This window comes from Symphodus melops (assembly GCF_947650265.1).
Source record: "Symphodus melops genome assembly, chromosome: 9".
Taxonomy (NCBI): Eukaryota; Metazoa; Chordata; class Actinopteri; order Labriformes; family Labridae; genus Symphodus; species Symphodus melops.
Window position 1 is genome coordinate 22,100,957 of NC_136699.1, and position 26,302 is coordinate 22,127,258.

At 39.4% G+C, this 26,302-nt stretch overlaps 1 protein-coding gene across 2 annotated transcripts in view; it reads right to left on the minus strand.

Annotated features, from left to right (window-relative positions):
- Positions 1-26,302, minus strand: part of aff2 (AF4/FMR2 family, member 2) — a 92,380-nt gene that overhangs the window by 24,512 nt on the left and 41,566 nt on the right. For both annotated transcript variants that reach the window (XM_079353052.1, XM_079353051.1), the window contains exons 5-10: positions 22,971-23,015; positions 17,206-17,292; positions 16,632-16,668; positions 16,191-16,248; positions 13,571-13,625; positions 8,054-8,091 (exon numbers count right to left, since the gene is read on the minus strand). In XM_079353052.1, coding sequence (XP_079209178.1) covers positions 8,054-8,091; positions 13,571-13,625; positions 16,191-16,248; positions 16,632-16,668; positions 17,206-17,292; positions 22,971-23,015 — 320 coding nt within the window. The remainder of the gene's footprint in view (positions 1-8,053; positions 8,092-13,570; positions 13,626-16,190; positions 16,249-16,631; positions 16,669-17,205; positions 17,293-22,970; positions 23,016-26,302) is intronic.

Here is a 26,302-nt window from a genome sequence, read left to right on the forward strand (position 1 = left end):
AATGTTTGCAATGCATACTAAGTTTAAGAGTAATTTCTTTACAATGGGATTTTCAGTAGAGTGCTCAAAAGCCCCTTTATCTGGCATCTATGGTGTGTGCCAACAGAACAAGCTGAGAGGAGATGAGTGTCAAACAAGAACAAGAAATTGTTCTTACACTATTCAGACTGTAACCTCATTTATGGTGCAGAAAACAACACTTCATCACTCCACATGGAGCTGTCAAAACATTCAAGCTGTCACCATGTGCACACTTCAACAGAAATGAATAAATACAGGCTCCGACTAATTACTTGAGCTTCTTGCATATGTCTTGCAGTCATGTGCAAAAGTACAGCTTGCTCTGCCACCTGCTGGGAAGTGTAGGAGCAGTCTTCATAACTGAGCATAATATGTATAGGTCCCAATATACATTTCTCCAGAATTTCAATACAAGTGACTGAGCAAGGATTACAAAAAATAATTTTAAATGTTTTTAATTTCCCCCTCCTGAACCAGCCATATACTTAAAAAAATATATAAAGACAGGGTTGTTAATTTCCCTGCAATATGACGCTTTTTGATCACATGAAGAAAACTTTCAAGCAAAGAAAAACACATTTTTCTCGTCTCAGGGCAAAATGAGGGTTGGATAGACGACCATTCAACACTACTACCATGTTTCTAATGATACACAGCTTCATGTAAATGGGTGAAGTATCTCTTTAAGTCAGGTATTAAGTCATGTATATGTAACTGCATGTATGTCCACCTTTCTTTTCACTTTGTGACCAGTGAACACTGATTTTGGTGAGAAGGTCACATGTAGTTAATAACTTAAAATAACATCTCAATGATGACAAAGGGCTGAATGTTCCTGATTCTTCTACTTGTCTATATTGCTTCAAATCCACATCCAGACCCTAACGCAGATTTCAGTTTTCTAAGCATTCTAAACACACACAAAGTTAAACTATGCACAGAATCTTTGAAAACATAAAGCTCATGTATCAAAGAGATGACTCCAAACTGATAACGTCTAAGCACAACTCCATCGGTCTCACTCAGATATCATTCGAAACACAGTTTTGCAAATCTCTGATGACAGTGGCCTTCAAAATGTAGCACCCTGATTACTAATTAATCTCACTCATGTTGCACCTGTGCAAGCTCAATTGGAAGAACACGATTACGATTATAAAAGAGGCCGCAAAAGACTTAAGGTAAGAATATGGAGAACAAATTTGTATTTCTATCCTTATTTTTTTCCAATCAATTTCTTTCTTTAAAATGATTTTCTCTGTATTGTTTTTCATTGTACTATCACACGTGAAATGACTGAGTTTTGCTACATGCTATCTAAAATAAATAGATTTTCAATCAGCAAAGGTAACATTTTGCTCAAGCCAGCACTCAAATAAGCATGAGTGCTAATTTTTGTTCTTCCCGAAGAACAAATTCCACAGAAGACAACAAATATTCAGTAGGATTTACAGTTTTTCTCAATTGTTTACACACAATTACTGGTACTTGAAACACAATGACCATACCATGTAAGTAATGCACCAACACCCTGAACCAATTCTGCTAAACTACAAACAAAAATTTTGAACTGTAAATCCATCACATGGGCAAACACCTGTCATGCAGTTTTACAATTAGCAATCAGAGGTTTAGTATAAAATGGCAACAGGTGAGCTCTTCTGTTTTGGAGCAAAACAGAGGCAGAGCCAAAGCCAGAGGAGTGAGAGTAAGAGGAGGAGGACAAGGACAGCCAAGGAAAGTCATCTCTGATGAAATCCGAGCGACTTTGGTTGACTTGAGTTTAACCATGGTCTAACATTGAGGGAGGCTGGGCAGAGAGTACATCCAAATTTGAGCATGCACACTGTAGCATCCATCATCCGGTCTTTTTGAAATGAGAATAGGTAAGAAATCTACTCTCACTAGAAAATTGCAGTACTCCATTTCAAAACAGTACTGAATGAGTACAGTAGTACAGTATTGCCTGTGGACTGTTCTGTAGGGGAAAAAAATTAAGTATGTTTCAAGTATTTGAAAAATGTATTCCTGCTTTTATTCCTACACAGTAGGAATACATAAATCCTTACAGTATTTAGCTTTTTCTTAGGCAGAACAAAAAACAAATACAAGCAAAAATCATTGAAAACAATGAAATATTTAAAAATATTGACAGGTTAGGTTGTTCAACACTGGACTGTGTCCCTGGCAGAAATAATCTGAGGATGAAGCAGGTCTACAGGGTGCCATTTGAACACAATTCAGAAAAAGTGAAAGAATTGCGATACACCTATATACAAGTATTGCAATCGTAAGCTCTGTTTCCACACAGCAGTCTGATACGGATCGGTACAATCAACAGACTGCAGTGTTTAGCTCCACCTTTTTGGGTCGGCTCGACATTCTTGGCACCCCAACGGAAGGGTCCCAAAAAGTGGGTTAGGGATTAGTCTATGGAAACGCTGCAAAATGCGCGCTGTACTGAGATGAACCGAGCCGGACCGCTCGGTGGAAACGGGGCTATAATGATTGTGCTTCACAATAATGACCATTCAATGTATATTTCTGATATTGTTATTTGAGTTTCATAGAGTCCTTAAGCTGGAGGTGGCTGCAGTGGAGCACCAGTTCATACTCATTGATGAGGTTGGATTCATCCTTACAAAAAGATGAAGGTGGGGAAGGAATATCATTGGCCAGCATGCCATTGTTGAAGTCCCTGGCCAGTGTGTAGAGAACATCACAATGTGTGCAGCGATTACCCACCATGCCGTCATCCATCATCATGCTACCCTTGGACCCTACGACACTGCCCATCTGATCATATTCCTGGACACTGTACAGCTCAGGTACGTTATCATTTGGGACAATGTAAGTCCACCGGGCTCCTCTGGTTCACTGCCCACCCACGCTTTTTAGTTGTTTATCTCCCTCAATATTCTTAATTCCTCAATCCTATTGAGGAAGTTTTTTCTGCCTGGAGATGGAAAGTGTATGACAGAAATCCACAAACGCATACCCCTTCTCCAAGCTATGGAAGATGCAGGTTGAGATATAGCAGCTGATGCTTTTCATGGCTGGACTCGCCATGCTAAGCGATATTTCCAGGCCAGGAAATTGCTTGTGATGTGGATGAGGTGCTGTGGCCAGACCGAAATAGAAGATGGGTGTAGAGTTCTGAGAGTATGAGGCATGCTTTCAGAAAATGTGCGTAAACAATTGAGAAAAAGAACAAATTCGTTCTTAAGAACAGTTGTTGAACCAGGTTTTTTTTTTTTTTTAACTTTTTTTCCCAACCACATCCTACTTCCACTTCTGTTGCTATGAAGCTCATTTTCTTTGCTTCCATTGTCATCATTCCAGGGAGGTAAACATATTCACCTGTTTTTTTTAGAGGTGTGTTGTTATCTCATATGGTTTATTGGAGGCGTTTCTTAATGCAAATGTCCCATTTGAAAATGCATAACGGTGCTGGTTAAGTACACGTGGGATTTATCAACACTCAGCCGACTGCTGGGAATCATGGGAGTGATTCTCTCTGCTACCCCACCCCTGATGAAAACGATCTTTGCATTGACTAAAGTGAAGGTGAACGAGAAAACAGACCTGAGGAAGACAATATGTTTACAGACGATTTATCCAAGCATAATTTACATGACTTTTTATCACTGCAGCGCAGACACCAACAGTACGGCAGCTTTCAGGAGCTTCCTTGTGTAGCGATCTTTGAAGTAACATCCGGTGTTACCACGGCAACGATAAACACATGGCAGTAAGAAGTACTGAACAAAACATTTACATAATAAAGGTTTAGTCATTTTCTAATAAGTGTAAATATGTTAACGTGAACATTTAAAATTCATTCATTCACATTTAAAAAACAAAGAACTGTCTAATGCAGAGCGAGTGTCAGTCACAACAGATCATTTCAGACCTTTATCAATAGTAACACGTACAGACCAAATTAAAATTGAACCTCTAACTCCTGGGAACTTTCTTCATTGATGTAAATATTACAATAGATTGACTCAATTATATATAACTAAAAAAATCATACAGGGAAGAAGATAACACAAACATTTTTAATAATACCAAGCAGAGCCATAAAAATAACATTTTCAAACATATTCCTTGGCAGGCTTTGTGAATGTGTGTGTGTTTGTCTATGTGTGTGTTGCACTCCCCTGGGGATACAGCCACTGGATTGCTTGCAGGATCTCAAGTCCCAGCGTCCCTTACGGACATGTGCTGGGTTTGTATGGTGTGTTTGTGTGTTTGTGTGTGTGTGTGTGTGTGTGTGTGTGTGTGTGTGTTGGGTTGCAGAGTGAATGGACTCATTAGCGGTAGCAGAGTAACACATGGCCTGGGGCACACACAGCACACTGTCTCTCTGTCTGTCTCTGTCTATCTCTCTTTCATACACAGATTTACACTTCACACTTGCATACTAATGCCTTCAGACTGTGAACACAACGAGCAGCATCAGTCAAAAGACAATCCTTTTGCACTGGTTCAGGCTTTACACAGTTTAATATGATCTTATTTCAAAGTGGTCTCTGTGTCAACACTAGCTGTTTACATTATTTCCAATATTCTTTAATGATAAACCTTTTTCCTGCTGATTAAAGAGGTGGCATGTTTCACCAAGATGTTACAGGAAGACAATAATGAAACATGTCATGTACAGCCCACACAGAATGCATCTGTGAAAAAAGAAGTACAATTCAACACCTTCTGAACCAGACAAGGAGTGTTGTCACAGAGCATATTCTGCAGGATGTTTGACTAACCGGGGACGAAAATAATATTTCTCCAGCAGAAGAGAACTTCATGTTGTGTCACAAAAATCGATTAAAACATTCAACCTGTTGGCTTCAATGAAATGTGTGTTTCAGTGAAAGCAAACGTATGGGATTTAACCATTTCTCTGAGCTTTGTCAGTCTTTAAATGACATTTTATTAACCAAATGTAAAAAAAAACAAAAAAAAAACAAGAAGACAGAAAACAACACGTTTTGAGTGAAGCCTTTTTTATCAGTTACGGATGAACAGGTGCTCTGCAGTGGGGATTAGAGTCAGAAGTAACTAATCCCATTCAGGCACATTAATATGCCACAATCGAAGCAGCTGGAGCAAATGGAGTTAAATGTCTTTCGACATCGATACAGGACTCTACCAGCAGAGCCACAACCACCCAATAAAATCTCAAATAATCAAAATCATCAAAAATATATTAAAAATGTTGCTCTAATAAAAATAGCCAATATTGACAGTAGTACATTGTTTTAACATAGAAGAACTAAATGTTGTGAATAGTGCTCATCAACCATCATCGCTCATCATTATTTTAGAAACGCTGCTCACTCTACTATACACTATCGTGCAAATGTTCCCTCCAGTGAATCCTCACATCAAAAGACCTGTCTAGAGGCAACACTGACTGGAAGAGTTAAAAACAGACAGAGGGCAATGCTGAAGTTTGATATGGAGACCCAGAAACTTTTTGAAGTACATGTAATCAAGCATCACTGTCGAGGAGGAAGTTTGATAATCAGGACGGGCAAGGAGCCGCCCTGACCTCCAGAACCTGAATCCTCTGAATCCACGCCATGTAGTGTTTCCTCCAGTTTCTCACAGTTTCTGCACGTGTGTCACTCTGAATAGAATTTGACATGTCTCCTTGAGAGAACAGAAAACTTTTAAGGGAATAAACATCTTCCAGTGTAGAAAGTGTCTCATTCAATCTGTTTAGGGCTGATTCCACAAGGGGGAGAAAAAAAACCTCATGCTCTTATGGAGTGGATGGAGTTCTCTTCTCTCCCCATATAACCGACAGTTTTCGGTTCTCTTTGCTAAATTTTTAGGTTTTCTACTATCTTTCTGGCATCAGTATGAGAGGCAAAAAGTGAATAATATCAAATTTTTTCAAGATATACGCTGAGTTTGTTTAAAGGAAAGCACTGTCTCTGCAGAATTTTGCAGACATGGTAAATCTGAAGAAACATGTTGTTCAGGTTACAGTGTACAACACAAAAGTCCATGTCATGAGTTCATCCTTTATGCTGTTTTCAGTGGACATTGCCTCAGAGCCCTTCTTTTGCACTAAGAGGGGTGGAGAGCAGATCCATTACCATTTTCACACCGGATGAGTTTAAACGATTGTACAACTTACAACAAAACCCAAAATCACTGCTGATTTGGCTGCATCTGCTGTCAAAAAAGTTAGAGCAAAACTTAAGCATGAGGACACACAGTGTCTTTTCATTCACCGTCCCACCACTTGCTCCCTTTATTATAACATTGTCCACGGCAGTCTGCAATTCCTTCAGGTGGACAACTTGTCCAGAAGTGTCACACAAACCTTTTCAGTGGCACCTTGAACTTGAATAAATCCCTCAAAATGTTCAGCGATAGATTCATCAACTGATTGCACAAAGTTTACAGTTTACTACTCTCAAGACGACAGGAAGTTTTTCAGTGTGGCTGATGTCGGGAGCACAACGTCCATTGTAATGGAATGTGCTTTTTAATTTACTTTATGATTATCTCGTCAAGTATTTTGTTTCCATTAGTGATTTTTTTTTATTTGGCTGCTGAGGTAATGCACCTCTTATTGTTTTGAATCCTCCTCAACAGTCATCTATGACTTCTTCAAGTTGTTCCATCAGTTCCAGCTGTGATAGGAAATTGCCATGATGTGGGTCTTGGAAAACATTTGTCTTTCTATTAGCCTCGTGCCTCGCAGCTGGGTGCTTTATTGTAGCAATCATCCAGTGCGGCATCTGTGCATCAAATCTTGGTTGATCTGGTCAATGGCTGTTTCAGTTTTGAGCCTCGTCTGTGTCTTTGAATACTTGTGGTTCTTTAAATGACTGGCAGAGTTGTTCCAGTTTCTATATTGCGCTTTTTTTGTGAAAGGTTTCATAGTTTTTTTTGTGTGAATCAACATCAGTATTCTGTAGGAAAATGTAACTTTCACCTGTTTAGGTCATTTTGCTTTGACTGCACACTGTTCATTATGGCCTAGAACATTTGACCATAGTGTGATGTGATCAAACTTTTTGTAGTGGTGATATACTGCTTTTAGAGATAAGGAGTGACGTATCATCTTGAGCAGGATAAAAAGAATATGGCTCTGACTCATTTTGTAGAGTCGGCTGTCTCTTAACCAGAAGGTCAGGGGTTCGAGCCCCAGCCTCCTGCAGCCACATGTCCATTGTGTGCTTGGGCATTATACTCAACCCCAAGTAGCACCCACTGCTTCATCTGTGGTGTATTAATGTACACATGTGCAGGTTAAACCTACCAATTCACACCCATCCATACCCTGATGTGCTGCTATGTGGAGACTCTGCCATAGCCAACGATCATGCCCATAGACATGAACCTAGACTGTCCCATGTCCATCATGCACACATTTCAGGATAAATACGTTGTTTTCCAGCACTAAACATACAACTTGAATCATCTTAAGAGAATACCAGATACTGTTGGTGTGTCCAGATATGTTCATAATAAACAAATCAATTCTGAAGCTGCGGGTTACTTGTGTGGATGTAAATCCAATATGAGCACCAGCACATTTCAGTGGCATGTACCATGTTTGTGTACAGGCAGAAAAGAAAACTTGAATGTGTGTCTACATCTAAGTCTTTGGATGAAAAGGGCTCAAAATGTGCAGCTTTAATAGCAACACACCTGCCTTCAGGCACACCTGGCTTTCAAAGGGAATGAAAGATGGCCCTTTGATTAGTTTAATTGATGTTGTGCCAAAAAAAACCCTATGTATAGTCAAGAGACTTGATTCATCTCCTTTAAACTTTCAAAAGTTAGTCAGACATGCCTTGATTGACCCTGGACCTTGCACTTGAGACTGTGCATTTAACAGCATTTAGATAAGGGCCAAATTGACAAAAAAATGTTTCCTGTAGTCACTGCAGCACCTAATGGAGGTTACTGCCCCCTCTGTAGACCATATTTTTCTTCTGATAAACCAATCTTCTGGAATAAACAGAGAAAACAATCCCCAATGATAAAGCTGGTAATGTCTTACCTTTGGGCAGTGGCTCTGGCTTTGGGTTTGTCAGACACCTGTCAACAGACGAAGTGTTAGTCATGTTTATATATATGTTTATACATTATTAAAAGATGCAGCATATTCATTTATTTGCACGTTTGCTTTCAAAAAGGAATTGCAAAGAATTTGTCTAAAAAGAGAATGGTCAGTATGATTTCAAAGAAATGTCTGTCTGTCCATCCGTCCGTCCGTCTGTCTGTCCCGACCCCCCTTGAAGTGTCACTTTCAAGGTGGCCCTGACGGCCACTTTGGGAATCACTGGTCTATAGAGAGTAAAAGGTAAATGGACTTGACCATGTATAGCACTTTTCAAGCACTCTGACGACTCAAAGTGCTTTTACACCACCAGTCACACCTACACATTCACACACTGATGGCAGAGGCTGCTGAGTGAAGAGACCCTCAGAAGTAATTAATCCATTCAAACACACTCACACACCACTTTAGCAACAGGAGAAATATAGGGTTAAGTGTCTTGCCCAAGGATTGTCTCTCAACCGGGAGGTCGAGGGTACGATCCGCGAGCAACATGTCCGATGTGTCCTTGGGCAAGAGACTTAACCCCGAATTGCTCCCCCTGCTCTGTCAGGGTGTATGCAGTTCGCTGCTCCTGTGGTCGACCGCTGGGTGCACGAATTACCCCACGGCGATAAACAAAGATTAAAAAAAAAAAAAAAAAAGGACCTAGGGATCAAACCCCCAACCTTTGGGCTGAGAGACTCTGAGCCACAGCCAATGTGTCTTTTTGTGAGCAAGAGAGCCCTTAAGAAGCTTATCAATCACCTGAACACTGTTGGTTTGACATCCGGAATTTCTGATGGAACTCTTGCACAGAGGTTGCACCGCTGAAAATCTACGAGCTTTTCACTTGCAAATGAAGTAGAATATTCATCCCAAATGTTAGCATCTTTGATTTGCTGTCAGGATTTAATCCATTGAAGACTATATCCTTCCCAGGATATTTTCATGTGGACAAAATAAGGTCCTAAAGAAAAACCCATATATTTGATCAATTAGAGCCTCACACATTTTCATGAAAGATAATACAAAAATCAATCACTGACCGTTAACTATTTCCTGAGGTTTTGTCACAATTGTAGATTATCGTAAACATGTCCACTTTGGAACTCAAACCTCACACTCATACCTTACTCTGCAAACTTGAACTTATTAAGAGCTTCTCAATACCCTGCACACTCTCGTTTACTCATAGCTTGTAGTTCAGTTACTATCCGCTCCAGGCTGTTGCTGTTTTAACACGGATTAGTGTCCAATACTTTATCAGTTTTGAACGTGTGCTGTACACCTGGTATACAGATTTAAATGGTATATTCACAAAGTTACCAAACTAAATTCAACAACCAGTGACCTTTGGAAGTGATCCTAAGAATCACTCTCAGAAAGATTGTAAAACAGAACAACAGCAGAACATTTGAGTGTAGCATGAGGGGCTCGTGGGGTTGATGCTCTACTTAGGAAAAACCGCAGGATGGAGACGGATAGCTTTGTCAGCTGCACTCCTATGTTAACCACATTGATCCTTGACACAATAACAACAACACTTCCTTGTTACTCATCACATGTCCCCCTGTTGGCCAATCAAAGGCTAGGATGATAAACTCAAGGCAAACAACCACAGAGGTAGATTAAATATAATTTAGTCACAGTTATGTAAATATATTAACTTTTTTAAACTCAATAGTTTTTCAAGATGAAACGATATTTTAAGGTTTATTTTTTTAACTTGAATGTTCTGTAACAAAGAAGATCTGAAACCAGCAGAGAGAAAATGAGGACATGCAGGGAGCTGGAGACAAAGATGGAAGTCAGTTTCTGAACATCTTCGGTGACACTATCTGTTTTTTTTTTCTCCTTTACCCCTCTCTGCTTTCCCCCCCTCCTCTGCTCTGTCTTTGAAATCTTTCCTCTACTCAGTCTCTTTACTTTTTTTTGTGCAAAAAAAACTCCACATTCATCTTACTCCTCCGCCAAGAGCTAAGAGAATATTAATGACACTGTGTGTGAGAAAGACTTCCTCTTGTGTATGCATGTCTATGCTGGCACAAACATGCCATGAGTATAAATCAATATGTACAATATGTATATGTTTAATCCATTGTACCATCAGTTTATTTGAAAAGGTGTGTGCGTGTGTGTGTGTGTGTGTGTGTTTGTGTGTAGGTGTGTGTGTGTGTGAGAGAGTCTTTTACTTTAGGCTGTAAAAGCGTTGTAATACACCGTGCACTCATTTGCTTTAATCCTGTTAACATGCACAAAATACCCTCCAATTCTTCTCAGCCTCTCTCTCTCTCTCTCTCTCTCTCTCTCTCTCTCTCTCTCTCATTCAATGTCTCTGTTTCTCTCTCAGTTTCCATGTTGTCATTTGTTATCTTTGTTTTCTGTCTGCATTGTTTTAAGTCTGTCTCACTCTCTGTCTCCCTGTCTGTATCACTAGCTCATTAACTTTTTTGTTTCCTCTCTCCTTCACATTCGTCTGTTTTTTCATCATCATTCAGCTCTGTTTGTGCACATATAGAGATGTTCTCTGGAAACTTAAATGAGGCCTTAGTTTTAATGGTCTTCAGTTTCCACAGGAGAAATATAAAAATGCTATTATTCAAGTTGTAACCCTGAGTCCTCCTGTGGATAAGTTAACACTAATACCTTTTCTTTATTTAGTAACAGAAGGTGTTCATCAGTTTGAACTAATCCCATTCAAACACATTAATATACCGGCTACAAATCAGGTTTGTTTCCAAGGAAACATCGGACATATTGCTGCAGGGGCTTGAACCCCTGACCTTCAGACTGTCTGTGAGACGACTGACTCGACCACTGAGCCACAGCTGCCACCAAGCACCTATTGTTATTTGAAACCAAAGGATGAATAGCCTACAGTAACGTGTAGATTAGCATGAGAAGTAAACTACAAGATTCAAAGACATTATCATTACTTTCAAGTCTTTAACAAAACCAACTTTATTTAGACACAATTCTCGACATTCTCAATGTTGAATCAATTAAATGCATGTCAACATCTGCAAAGACATTTTCAATAAGCTGTAAGTGAGGCCAAAAGTTAACTGCCGGCTGCATCGTTTACGTGAGGTCACATGAGATGGTGCGATCCTCCGCTTTGTGAAATCCCGTAGCATGAGTAGTACGTGAATGCTTGAGATAATAGAGGAGATTCTTTATTCTTCTGTGTGACGCGGCCTGAATTCAAAATCAGGAATCATTTTGAAAATCCTGCACTGTGAGCCAGGCTTAAGAGTAATATCCGTGATTAAGCGTGCCAATAGACAATTCTGAATGCACATTAACGAACTGTTATTACCAGATCTACTTTCAGCATAATTATAATGAATTAAACCACTTAAATGTCCTGCCATCATTTCTGATTATTGTATCTATCATCATGGTAATTATACCATCAGAAGGCCAGTTGAAAGGGGGGGTTGAAAGGAACTGGTATCTTTTTATTAACAAAAAATGTCTCATTAACTCTTTGATGAGAGTTGAAATAAATCTGCACAGTGGGAGCCAGGGCAGCAGCCAGACCCTAACCGACTGTTTTGAACTCTTATCTGGCATCATTTGTGTCAGACCCAACTGGCCGGAGACTCCGGTGCCAATTTCATACCGAAAAAAAACCCAACAACACATAAATAAGTAGGACAATTGAATCGAAACAAGCCAATCAAGATGATTTATTATCCCATCAGGGGTTGTCAGTATCCAATCAGTGGTTCAGTAACTTTGGCCTCTGTTCGTTTGACAGTTAGACCTGTCACTTAGTACTATCACTTTACTGTTTGCTAAGCCCCTCTGTTGAAGCCTAAAGTATGCCACTTCAGAAGCTTTAACTACGATATGCAAACACAAGACCCATGTGGTGGTTTGTAGCGTTGATTTTGTACATACTCTTAGAAATTAACGCTACGTGTCCACGAAAAGCATATAGCCTCCAGGAGCAGTGTGGAGTTGGATGGTGATGAGACCGGATGTGACACCATTGGAGACACCAGCGAGCCACTACAACAATTACCGAAGTCAAGTCTGCAACTACCTGCACTATGATGTGTCATTGCTGTCGCATAGCAACAAACATGCTGACCAAAATACCTGGGAACAGATGATCTCTACTTCTGTGTTTTTATGTGCTGCTCCCTATAGATCAGTGCTTTCCAACCTTTTCCAAGTCTCAAAAATGTTCGCTGCCCACCTCCGACCCCATAAATACGGTGCCATATAATGTTGTCCTGGAGCACTTTTTTTATTGAAGATTAAACATAAAAGACTGAACTGAATGCAGGAGAAACGTGTTGGAATCTCTGTCACAATTTGGGGTAAAGTTATACATTTTATTCTCTGTTCCTCATGTTTCATGTCTTGCCTTTCTTTTTTTTCCCAATAATTTTGTACAGGGATATTTTGTAAACTAAGTTTGTATTTCAATGTGTCTTTAACAGCCCTAAGCCCGAAGCCGAACGACTGGTCTCTTAACTGCTCGTGTGTCTGTACACAGGTGTGTAGTATCCATAACAAACAATCTCATCCTACTTCTCCCTAACTGTCTAGCTCTGTCTGGTTACTCACTCTGTAGGTCATTTAAAGACATCACTATTAAAGTAGCCTTGATCCTAAAAAAATGCAATTTACATATTCAGTTAATAAGACATCATGAGACAATTGCTGACAAATTAAGGCAGGTTTTCTCAACCTTGGGTTCCCGATGCCAGATGGATTTGCATGGATTATAAATGGGGTAGCCTGAAATGTGTATTTAATAATCAATAAAAATGATATTCATTATCTCTACCACTTTTTCCCATACAGAGTTCCGGGGGTCTGGAGCTGATCCCAGCTGTCATTATGTGAGAGGTGGGGAACACCCTGGACTCTTTGTCAGTTAATCACAGGGCTGACATAAAGAGACAGACAAGCAGCCACTTTCACTTTCACACCTACAGGAAATGTGGTTGTTTGGACTGTGGAAGGAAACCGGAGAACCCAGAGAGAACCCACACATGCACGGGGAGAACACGCAAACTCCGGGGATTCAAACCAAGTACCTCCGCAAACACGCTAAATCCAAACCTTAAAATTATATTAAATATTACAATATATTGGACATAGACTACTGTTGGCCGTAGTCAATGACAAAACAAGACAGAGTCTCTGTCTGTCTGTAATCCATCGTGTCTTTCTCTCTCTTCAAAAAAATGGGCTTTAAAATGAATGTTTACTTGCAACACAGTAGAAACAAAGTCATTTCAGCAAATAGATGTATGTCTGGGGTCACCAGAGTTGTGTGGAGTTAAGTCGGGTCAACAGTCATAAAAGCCTTAATAAAAGCTTCTTAAAGGTGACTGGGTGCTTGGATCAAGTGATGAAACTGTTAATGAACAAGGGGATGCCAGAAACATGGGCATATGAACACTGAGATGAAAAGAGGGATACATGAATGGACTGACTGGAGGAGACACTCACCTTTTGTTCGGCCTCCTCCTCATCACTGCTGATCTTCAGGTCATCCTCCAACATTCTGCACGGAGACAAAAGGACACGTTATTGCAGACATAATCCCTGTCTGCTTGTATTACATGTAGGTCTGATATGCCAAGTAATGATGTGCAGTTCTCTTTGATCAGACGTTTGAACATTGTTCAGAATTCGTGCATGATTGGAACGCTCTGCTGCCGAAAAGCTACCAGATGTTTAGTTTTTAGAGCTTGGAGAGGAAACCCAGATTGTTTTTACATCTGGAAACTTTCTGTCTGACAGCCGAACTGCTGTCTCAGACTGCCAAGAATTCTTTGAAAACAAAGGGGTCTTGCTGAGCTCGGATCAGCCTCTCAGTCAGGAACATACACTGATTGTTTTTGCAGAGGCTTCTTACTTTGGATTTCATTATTGCATGTATTTATTTGGGACTGTGCATGCAAAAGATGAAATGCTTAAAATATATACAAGTGAAAAGATGCAACTGACACACAGTTGATAACCTTCCTCAGAGCAGCAACTGCTCATTAGTACATGTTTTTCTGCATTTATGTGTTTTGCAATGGCACCTTGCCAGGTTTAATTTCTTTATATAAAACGCAACATAAACTTGTGTTATTTTAAGCTGGTACTGCTATTGTTACTATGACAGGAGTGAATCCCCTTAAGGATTTGATTTTACTGCCTCACACACCACACTTGTCACTGTGTGCACCATTAAAAAAAAGATCCCCTCATGTTGTTGTGTTTTCAGCTGGGACCCTGCAAGTTGTGAGTAACAGAAGCAAAGTACACAAAAAGAAATCGTACAGATAAGGGGCAGAGCACATTGCGATGATGGATATGTTTGAATTCATGAATAATGGATTCTTTTTCTGTATTTTAAGAAAGGATGTACTGTGAGAGGGAGATAATAATGATGGAGAAGAGAAGGGAAGCTTGTGACAGAGGAGGGACGGGAAGCAAGAAAGAAAAGTCATAAAAAGACTGGAGGCCTCGATGAGCATAGATGCAGACAGAGATGAGTTATGAAATATAGCATATCTATGACTTGCAGAGCTTTGGAAACACATTATTAAAGTGTCACAATGTTCCTTATTGTCTTCATACAACGATTATTTTCTTACAGTTACCGGTAGAGATTTAGCACTGTCAGAAGATTCATTGAGTGGGTGTCAACATTTTCTAAAACTAATGCCAAGCTTTACTCGTGAGTCATTGCTAAACACTGTGCTGTAAAAAACATCAGATGCATGTGTTCTCACAGTCCAAACACACACACACACGGACACAAACATACACTGGAGATCTTTCCTCATTAGACTCACAGGGCAAACCCTCAAGCTGAAGTTTTGTGACGTTGTCTCAAAGTCATTGTTTGTGAACAAGACTCACTTATTCATACACGCTCTACATCTTCTTGTGTCACAATAAAAAACACTGTAACACTTTGTTATGGAGATTGTTTCTACACAAGATACGGACCTTGTACAAGACATGATTTGTCTTGTACAAGGTCTACTCTTATGGGTGTTCCTCATAAATTGACCTCACTCCCCTATCACACTTTTAAATAAGGTCATATTATTTAGCATTAACTAGTTTCTTACTAGCATGCTAATTAGTAGCACACTTATTAGTAGCATGCTTATTAGTCATGATCGAGCATTTATTAGTACTTACTCTATATGACCATATTCAATAGCTTTCAGGCTATGCAAGAGTTTGCCCTACTTGTTACTGCTTATTGAAAGGAGTTAGGAAGGAGTTAGGAAGATGTTTAACATAAACTACGATCTCAAGCTTTCCTTAGCATGGCCCTTAAAAGGTCGAAGTAAGCAAAAGTGTTTTAGGATCACAATTCATGTTCAATAACTTCCTATCTTACGATGAATAAGCAGTACTAAAGAGGGAAACATTAGGAAAACAGGATGCTTATAGGAAGCTAGTTAGCTGTACATTCACTCACATGTTTGATCAATTCCTTTTTGTTGCTCCTGAGTTACATGTCACATCCTCAAAGCTACGCTCGGACCATCACTTCAATCAATCAATCTTTATAGCGCCAATTCATATCAAGTCTCATGACGCTTTACAAAAAGCAGGTAAAAGACTTTACTTATATTATAATATTGCTATATTACTTATTGCTATATTACAAAGACCATAATATTTTAAGACTTAATGTTATACATGGACTTAATCCCTCATGAGCACTTTCAAAGAGCAGCATAAGTTACAATGGGAAGAAAAAAACGTCCTTTTAAGGGGCAGAAGTCTTTGACGTAATCACATTTAGAAAACTGCCAATTTCTAAGTAATATCCCCTTTGGTGATTTGTAGTTTGAGAGGGCATTACCCGAGCATTCTACTGTGCCGCCATGTGAGTGAAGTGTGCAAAAGCCAGTGATGTTGTGTTTTGCTCCCGGCTCACTTTAAATTAATGGTTTTTTGTACCGTCTCACTCTGACCTTTGATTTCTCCAACGAGCAGTGAATTTCATCCAAGAGTTCAGCCTGTATGCATGTGTGTGTGTGTGTGTGTGTGTGTGTGTGTGTGTGTGTGTGTGTGTGTGTGTGTGTGTCAGAGAGGATAGACAGATACTCACGACTTCTGTGGTGCAGTGGGAGGTTTAGTGGCCGGCTTTGCTGATACACTACATCGTTCTGCAACAAAGCAAAGGTAATTCCTCTCTTACTCTTTCAATATTGGACAAGCAGATAGATTTACTGATGTCACATTGTAAAACATTTCTCAGCGCTTGTGACGCATGTGTGTGTTTTCTATGCATGTAATCCTAATTATTAAAAACTGCCTCTACAATCAATCACATGAATTGAGTTTTTATTCATTTTTTTATTCATTTATTTTTATTCATTACTTTTTTCATGGAAATAAAAGCAAAGGTTTTCAGACTTTTCTGCTCCTGAAGCTTCAGTTTATTTGAACCTCAGCAGCTCTTCTCACATTTCTTCTGGGTGGTTTTGCCCTTCCAGCCTCAACGGTGTTAATTATCAAACAGCCACAATGTGGATGCTGTGAAACTTACTCTGAGAGTTGTAGCCTGAGGTCACATGCAGTGGCTCCTAGAGGCAAGGAGAGAGGGGGAGAGAAAGCCAGAGGGCAATGAGCGAAATGAATTAACTAGCAGATGTCATTATTGACTTCACAGCTGCACAACACTGATATTACACGGAATTCATTTCCTGTCTTTTCCCTGCATGGACGACCACCTCATTTTAATGTTCACATGCAGGAGCAGCCCTTGAATGCATAAGTAAATAACAGGGTCGTCTTCGTTTTTTCACTTCTAAGCACACGCAAAGTACAATTATTTTTTGAAATAGTAACAAAGGTAACACATTAACACTTACATTCAAGACTTTTTAAAAATGATTTTGCATTTTCAATAGGATTTTTTAAGTTTTAAATCTTTGAGTTTGGAAGTTTTACCATCTGATAAAGATAACATGTGTGGGATCAGAACAAGCTATTTTTGCTTGGAGGCTGCCTGGACAAAAACATTTGAAGGAACAGTATTCGAGAACAAATTAGCGCTATTGAGCCTTAACAGAAGTAGATAGACCTCTGTGTTGACACAAAGAAAGAGAACTCATATCAACCTTATTTAGGACGGGGAACTTGGTATGATCAGCCTTCCCAGGAGTGTGTATGGCAGTGAGAGGAGGAGGCCAGGAATGTGTCATCTCCTAAATACAAAAACAACAACACAGTCATAGGTCACATATTATACAAAATTAAGTTCAAACATGTTTTGTTAACACTTATATGACCCCAATCATGAGAAAAGTCCATCTTTTCCGTCTTTTACCTGCTCCACTTTTCAGAATATGTGTGCTCAAACAGGCCGTTTGGAGAATTTCTCTTCCTGACATCACAAAGGGCAGTAGCCCCTCCCCCAGGTGGGTGACACTCCCACAGCTAGGTGTTTGCTCTGCCCTGACTCTGCTTTCTCACCGTAAACAATCGGACATGGAACGAGAGCCCTTCCAGAGAGGGGCGTGGTCAGACACCACTCATTTACATATTTAACGCTACAGACACAGAAACAGAGAGCAAGTTAAACTTATTCAGAGAGCCAAGGTTGTTCTGTATCACAAAGCTGGCTCTCTTTTCACCTGACTTCATCCAGTTATTTACTCTAAACCAGGGCTAGTCAAATACAAAACTTAAAGGCCCACAAAGACTTTGAGTTTTTTCAATAACTCAAAGGGCCATTTATTGAGATCATTCAGGCCACATGCAATAATACTGTAATATTGAAAACAAAATGCCCTTTTCATTCAAAACGACAATAAAAATACACACTAAATAAAATGTAATTTCCATTTTTGTTGTTGTGTCATATGGGCCTGATTCACTAAATGTTTGCATTTGTGTTATCTGATCTACTAAGATCGTGCAGGGAGTCTTTCATATGAGCAAAACCACACGTATTGTCCATTTAGTACGTTTGCCTTAATAAATATGCAACATTGGGAGTTTCTGCCCCAGTGTGCAAAATACTGGGAGGAGAAAATGCAAAGAAGTTAAGTTAATACACACATTGTGATTTAACAAGCCTGGCAAAAACTGTGATTGTAACGTGTCTGAATTTACCACTTTGAAAGGAACATGCTAATGCAAGAGCCCCAGTGTTAGGCACAACAAGCTGCAGTTATTGTAGTTAGGAGGAGACATAGGCTCAATAAAAGAAGAGTAAAGATCGTTTCCCCCCTGTCCTTACTTTATTGATTATTTCCTGACGGTCTTCTCGGTGCGCAGTATATATTCTCAGCTGATGTAATATGTACTGTATATGAAAACCTTTGAAATCAAACCATTACATTATCAGAGCCAAAGAATTAAGTCATGTAGTTACAGCATCACAAACTATATGTACAATGTGAACTCAGCAGGTTGGAACACCATGATTTCACAGTTTGGGATCAATGAAGTACATCCATATATCGATACATACATCGTGAATCTTATTCAGTGAAGAATCAGTAGGAAGCCTACTCATTCAGTTACAGTGATAAATACAAGAAAAAATAATTATTCAGTCACAATCCTTAACCTTCTTTGGGTAAAATTCAAACTTTAAATGTCAGCAAGGTGGAAGAACAATAAGAAGGCTGCATCTCAGGACAGTTGATTATGTTTAGTTTGTCAAGGTTGGTTTTACAGCTAAAACACAGATTTAAAGTAATTTTTCCAAATTAAATGGCATACATCTATTTGTGTACTCACAATGATTTTCAGCAGCGCCCCCTCCCCTTTCCCATCTGCAGCAGTGTCATTTTTTTTTTTTTACCATTTTACCTTTTTTACATTCTCAAATCTCCATATATCAGAACCAGACAGCTGATTGTTCCTTTTTGTCTAGAAGAAGCATCAAATGATGAGTCTGAAGCAAACAACCATTTGTTATACCCTTAATCTACAGTATAACTGAAGCTTCAGACTTTGTCCAGCCAGCTTACTCAAAAAAAACCTGTATATGTCAAACCTGCTTTGATGTACGTCCCTCTGGTGATAGTACAAACTATAGAAAGATTACAACTTATGCTTATTTAAGTTTGCCCTTGTGTGAGAACAGGGAATCATACAGCTGCTTATGCAACACCACTGCAGCCTTATACAGCAGGCCACGAGGTCAGAGTGCCTATAAGGTCAGTGACATCACAATTTCCCATCATGCTTCTCTTCACCCCCTCTGGAGTTGATGATTCATATTCCTTAGATGACTCATGTGTTCATGTATTAGGGAGTGTGAGTGTGTGTGTGTGTGTGTGTGTGGAGTTTTAAAGTACTGAAGATCCAAGAGTATGAGTCTATTCCTTGTGCATGTTATTTTCCACTCTGCTATCGTAATGCACTTGGACTAGACATACGGCAAGTTGCTAGGCAACTCTTCTCTGACATCACCACATCCCTAAAAGAACAGGTCCTGCATTCTGAGAGACGTTAATCCTGACTGTGTGAGTGTGTGTATGCTTGTGTGTGTGAGTCTATCTTTCTGTGTGTATTTGTGTGTGTGTGTGTGTGTGTGTGTGTGTGTGTGTATCTGTCTGTCTTTGTGTGTATTTCTATTTATTTATCTTTAATGTAAGCTATATTTAGGGCACCTACCCAGTTTGGTCCTAAAGCCTGTTGCTTTTTTGAAGTGATCTAGTTGTGAGATCTGGTGCATTACTTGAAATGTTTGTATATAAGTAAGGGATTATTATTATTATTATTATTATTATTATTATTATTATTATTATTTTCAGAGGGATTATTAAAAGTGTTCTTCGATCAGACAGCAAGTCTTAATTTAATTCAATTAAAAAACGTTATGTGTTCCGGGGGGCGATTAAAAAATATCAGAAAACCAAGTCCAGTTTCTTACCCCCTATGTATTTATATTTTTATGTTAATAAGATGTTGAGAAACTCTCCCTTTGTAAATTCCTGGTTCATAGGTTAATGGTGATTTAAGTCTTAGCCAGTGCCTGTTTATCAGACACATGGCTCTTTTCAATAGAGGAAGTTCAGCACTCTAGAAAGGATGAATCATGAATTTAGTTGCGCTGTTTTAATTTTATCAGTTGATTTAAATTTTGCTTTTTTTTGGCAGAGAATGTATTTCAGATTTTTCTGAATATTATTCCAACTACTCATGGAGTCAGTGTCTCTGGCATCATAATTAAAATTATTATTATTATTAAAAAAATTAAAATTACTGAAGTTTATTGAGGTGGACATGCTTTTTTAAAATAGGGTTAAAGTTGTACAAAACTATTCATAGTGACAATTATGGCTCAATTAAACTTTAAAAAGTTACAGAACAGAAGTTGATATGAAATACTTCAAAAATAGTTTTTCCATTTCATTTGGTTATAAAACAAGATAGGGCTTAAAGGCAGAGTTTGTAGCATTTTCCTAAAAAATCAATCAATAACTTATTGGCCTCCGTACACGGGTGGTGTTGACGGTGTCTGCAGAGACCTTGTCCTCTAGATGGATTTTGAGGATTTTGTTGTCTCGGGACGTTTCTGGGCAGGGAGGGTGTGTTTCTTAAAGCCAGTGACGGCTCACAGGTAAGTTTAGGAGTGGCTACAGTTCAGCGGTTAGATGTGATTCTGAGGGAGGTGAAACACTAAGTGGATAAAGCTTGTTCCCTAACGTGGGTCAACCATGGGTTGGCTTTTATCCATTTTATTGGACAGGCAGGTTCCAGTCACCAGTGCTTAGCTTCATGCTAACATGCTGTAGCTGAAAGTAGAGATAGAAGCAGTAAACACACACTTTGTACTTTAGTGTGAGTGTTTGCTTCTGGAGGCGATTATATAAAGGACTAGCAAAAACAACCTGAAAGCAAGATATTTTAAAACTTCAAAAATGATAACCCCCCCCCCCAAAAAAAAAAAAAATCCTTAGCCTTCCTTGAACTCTAACCCCAACCATACTTTGAAGAATAGAATAACACAGTTGAGCGTGAGAAAGAGAAAGGTTAATTCCTTTACCATGAAATCGTCAAAAATTCTCCTTGAGAAGTCATTCTTTTTTTTCTTTTTAAGATTTGATTAAAGATGTGCGACATCAGCTTCAAGCAGCTTCTGTACACCCTTTCATTGATACACATAGCTGCCACAAACTGTAAAAAGATCAATTACAAGAATGTTTCTTCGACGTCTGACAAGTATCTGTAGTGTCAGACCAAAAGAAAATGAACCTCAGGCTCAGATTCATCTCACTTCAAAGTTTGAACTCCCTGATCCTTCCACTTGACACGGCTTAGAACCACAGTTTGAATTCACCAGTGCACCTATATTATTGACAGAGGCTTTTCATCGAGCTCACAGCATACGGTCTGTCAAACAGCCTCTTGGCACGTTTGTTTGTGAAAGGGAGAGGGGTGAATGACAGGGGGCAGAAAGCATTATAGAAAGGAAGACAGAGGCAGAGACTAAAACAGAGAGCAAGTCAGACAATCGATTTGACAGAGAGAAGAGAGTGACAATACAGTGACAAAAACAGTTACAAAAGAAAGAGGAAACTGAGCAGTAAAATATACAATATATAGAAGAAACTATGGCCCGTTTGTATTTCTTGGTGTTATTTTCATGACGTATTTAAAGACAGAGAGATGGAAGGAGAGATCAAGGAGGGAAAAGGGAAGTGACTGTGGAAAAGATTTCTGCATGCAGTCTTCTCTCAAAAAGATAAAAACTTGTTTAGAGCCGAGCCAACAGATCTCCCTCAATTCCCTCTCTCCCTCTCTCCCCATCTGTCCCTCTTTTTCTCTGTTCTCTCTTCTTTCTCCTTGAAACCAGACCTTCTGAAGTGAGACAAGGCTTTTGTGAGTAAACAGGTAAAAGCTGATCATCAGGGAAATTACTCCTCATTCTGTCTTTGTGTGAATGTTAATGTGTCTTAAAATTTAAAAGTCAATTTTTTCCTTTTATCTCAGTCCTGTATTTTTCAGTCATGCTCGTTATTATAATGCTGATTTGTGCTTGAGTCTTGTGTTTTTCTGAAAATCTCTTTTAATTGGTTATTTATTGCAATAAAAAAGGTGGAACTTGCCTTGCCACTACAGATCTGTTTATAAATGCAACTGATGGGGTGCTGTCTAAATCTGGTCAACACCACCTACTTTTACTGCGGCTCTGGTTCCAGAAGTAAATTCCTCCATTAAAATCCTTTGACATCTCACAAAATCCTTATATCTAAAGATTGAAGCCTGTAACCAAGACAACCAGCTACCTCAATACTTGTGACTGTAGTAAAATGGATTTTGCACCATAACAGCATTGAAAAACAGACAAAAAGGCAAAGATACAACGCTGTGTACATATTTGTCTCCAGGAGTCGAGGAACTACACATCCCACAATCCATTGGGAATTATATTGCTTCTTCTAAGTAACTTTCTAATAAGCAACTTTAGTTGTTGTGTTAAAACTATTAAAACGAGTGTTGTTATATATTGTTTGTGTAGTGTGAATATATAAACTACATTCACTGCAGCATAACTAGGTTATTAGTACTTTTCATGTTTGCGAAATAACTAGCTAGCAGGCAACAGTATCCGTTGGCGTACGTGGTCAGCCAACCTTGGATGGTTTTATCCACTATTCTTTTCCTTAACAGCCAACCGGAGTCTGATCCTAACCGCCACACATCTGTTCTTCTTTGGACTGTACAGTACTGAAGGATCTTTGCTGTTACGCGTCACCAGGACCAATGTCAGCGCCCATCAAGTGGATACTTTGGTCTCACTTTTGTAAAATGGGAAAAGGTGGAGATTTTTTTCAATTATTTTAATACATTCACTGGTCTATCCATCTGTGTGTGTGTGTGTGTGTGTGTGTGTGTGTGTGTGTGTGTCCAAGTGACATACCCGCAAAATCTCTTCAACACAGCTGGAGTCATTTGGCAGGCTGACCTGGAGCAAACAAGTAGAGAGAAAGGTTAAATAGAGAGAGACATCAGACCTAAATTAGATGTGAAACAGCAGAAGAAGAAAAATACAAATGTAAGAGTAGATTAATATTACAGTAATGCAGCTTCTACTGTGCAGTGTGTACTTTGTTAAGAAAGGAACATTTTCATTGTAATCGTTGTGCTCACATGTTGGGATACAAATTAATAACCTTATAAATAATATTAGTGAAGAAATAGGATTAGTATTTTCCCCTTTGTCACATGAACAGCATGAATGACATTCTGATTGGCTCAGTGGCAGTCACATAATAAGTGTGACTCCAGTTAACACTTGACAAGCAGCAGCCTATGAAATGACAGAACAAACTCATTTAATGTGATTTTCACTCAGCTGAGTTTATTTTCTACAACTATCTCAATGTTTTAATGTTTCAGTTTGACTTAATGACAAGCATTAAGAGGTAATTATGTGTTTGAGACTAACAAAATACACTCTCTAAGTGTGTGTGTGTGTGTGTGTGTGTGTGTGTGTGTGTGTGTGTGTGTGTGTGTGTGTGTGTGTGTTATAAAAAGTGGGGGGACAGTGGAAGAGAGACATATGAATGGCTGAGGGATATGCTTAATGATACTGGTGGATGAGACTCTAATACACATATTCATCCTCTCCTATTTCTGCATATAGAGAATAATTACAAAGTATAGTCATCAATGGTTTAGACTAAGTTCTAACTGCATTTTGGAAAACCTTCAAGGATTTTTGTTTATTCACTTTCATCAGCTCTTTTTATGATCTATATTTTAGCAGCCGTGTATTGACCACTATCACTGAGACAACCAGCATGCAAGAAAGATCACAAGCTGTGCCCTCAGAGGAGAGAGAGAGAGAGAGAGAGAGAGAGAGAGAGAGAGAGAGAGAGAGAGAGAGAGAGAGAGAGAGAGAGAGAGGAGAGGGAGAGAGAGACAGAGAGAGAGAGAGAGAGAGAGAGAGAAAGGGAGAGAGAGAGAGAGTGTGTGTGTGTGTGTGTGTGTGAGAGACTATCTGAGTCTGTCGCTCAAGCAGAGTTAATGTTGCGTGTACTGTGTCAGTATGTTTCTGCGTATGTTTTGTAACTTCATGCATGTAGTAGTTGTGGTGGTGGAATCTTTGAAACACTGTTTTTATTGATAACTGTTTATCTTCACGGAGTACTGATCTCGTTCCTCACACTCGATTGGTAGAGACTGTCAGGGACCAATAACTACTTTTGTTGGTAATTATGTCTCCTACAGTATACAGAATAGCACAGACCGTATTAGGGTCAGAGGTGCTGCTTGTGAACAGGCAAAGCAGGAAACTGCTTGGGACCCCAGATTGAAAGTGTACTAATTTTGTGATGACAGAAGACCTCAGTAAAGGGGGCCCCAACTGACAGCGCTCACTCTCGTTACCCTGCTGAGTGCAGGTTGTATCAGTCGATTCATATCAATTATTTATAGGGCCCCAACAAACTCTAAAATTGCAACTGATTGGAGTTTTATATTTGAAACATGTTCTGATCTTGTGGTCATTGCATGTTGAGGAGCATAATCTTTACAACATATGTTGTCTTCATATCATTCCACTAATGTTCAGCATACACAATGAAACACAGCCTGCACAGTTTCCCTAATCAACACACACCTTGTGTATAGGACACATTAAAGCACTCTCAGTCTGTATGTATTATATTCGACAGACAGACAGACAGACAGATAGGGGGGCCGCAGTACTGGGTTGGGCACCGCAGGGTTGCCAGTTAACTTCCTGAGAACTGCTGAGGTGCCTTTGTGCAAGGCAACAAACCCCCAACTGCCCCCTCACTCTGATATAGGTCTATAGGATCTTGTTAGTGCATGTGTGTGTTTAACTTGTCTCAATGACAGACTTTAAAATTGAATTTCACTTTGCGGCTTCACCTTTCTATCTTTCAATAATTTAGTGTGACAGTAGTGACTGACTAATGAACCTCCTCAATGAACTTTTCACCTTCATGAAACTCTTCATGTTATACATCTTGTATGAATAGGGTCACTTTACTCAGCAGCTCTTCAAAGACATGAACCCTGTTCTTTAGCTCTCAGGCTGCCACAGTTAGAGGTTGTTTTTAAGTCACAAAGAATTGATAAACTCACACTGTACTACAAATTCAGAACTGATGAGCAAAGAGAGAGATAGAAGTTTATTCTTCTATGCAGCTCTCTAAGATATCAACTGAGGCCCATTCGGGTTTCACTTGGAGTCTCTGGGATTGAGGCGGCGGCTTGCAGCAGCAACACGAGGGGCTGCATGTCTCAAGAATCAGCCTGGACTCAAAAGAGTATTTGATAATCACACACTTGAGGTTTACAAGTCTACCTTTTCCCAACTCTTTCTTTCTCCAGCATACATGCACACAAACGAAAAGACAGTTTTTATAGATTTTAATAAATCAATTGGAAGGCAGTCTCAGAACTCATTTATCAAGCATTTAACACCGGCTTAGCCATTACAGGGAGTGATAAAGGAGAATAGATTGAAGAAGAGGAGTGAGGATCAATGCCTGTGAACCATTTAATTGCACCTGGAGTGTTTTAGCTGAAAACATTAGCCCTGATTTCTGAGGGATCACATTTTGGAGCCAGCAAGCCAAGCTGAAGAGTTGAATGTGTATTAGTATCCATATTTCTAAATCCACAGAAACTGTTTTGAATAAAGATGGCACAAGTTTAAGACACAATTGATTTTAAAAAGACCCCATCTTTCAATTTCACAAGACTGAAAGAAGCTATAGCATAAGTTCAGTCAGGCAGACTACATATTTCACCTTCAGGTTTCTCTCTCATTCATCCCTCTCATGCACGCTCACTTACATTTCCGCTGTCATTCATTAGAATCAGCTGACTCGTCAGCAGAACTTATCAAACCAATCGAATCACGTCCCTCTCATTGCCGGCCAATCATTGCTCTGCTCCCCTTTTTTTTTAATACGATTCTTTCTCTGCCTTAGTTCCTTCATGCTGATGTTTCGTGCACCCCTCCACCTCCTCATCACCGCCCCTTCACCTCCTCATCACCGCCCCTTCATCCTGTGTCAACAAGTCATCAGCTCCACCACCACCAGAGTCTGGACTCCATGTGGGGGGATTTATGCTGTCGACGCTCAGACTTGTCATTGTCCAAACGCATCAAGCCCGACCATAGAGGCCAAAGATGTTATCTATTTACATAAATTATTCTATTCCTCACTTGTCTCTCCTGAGGGATTTTTTAGAGTACACCATCAAGAAAAC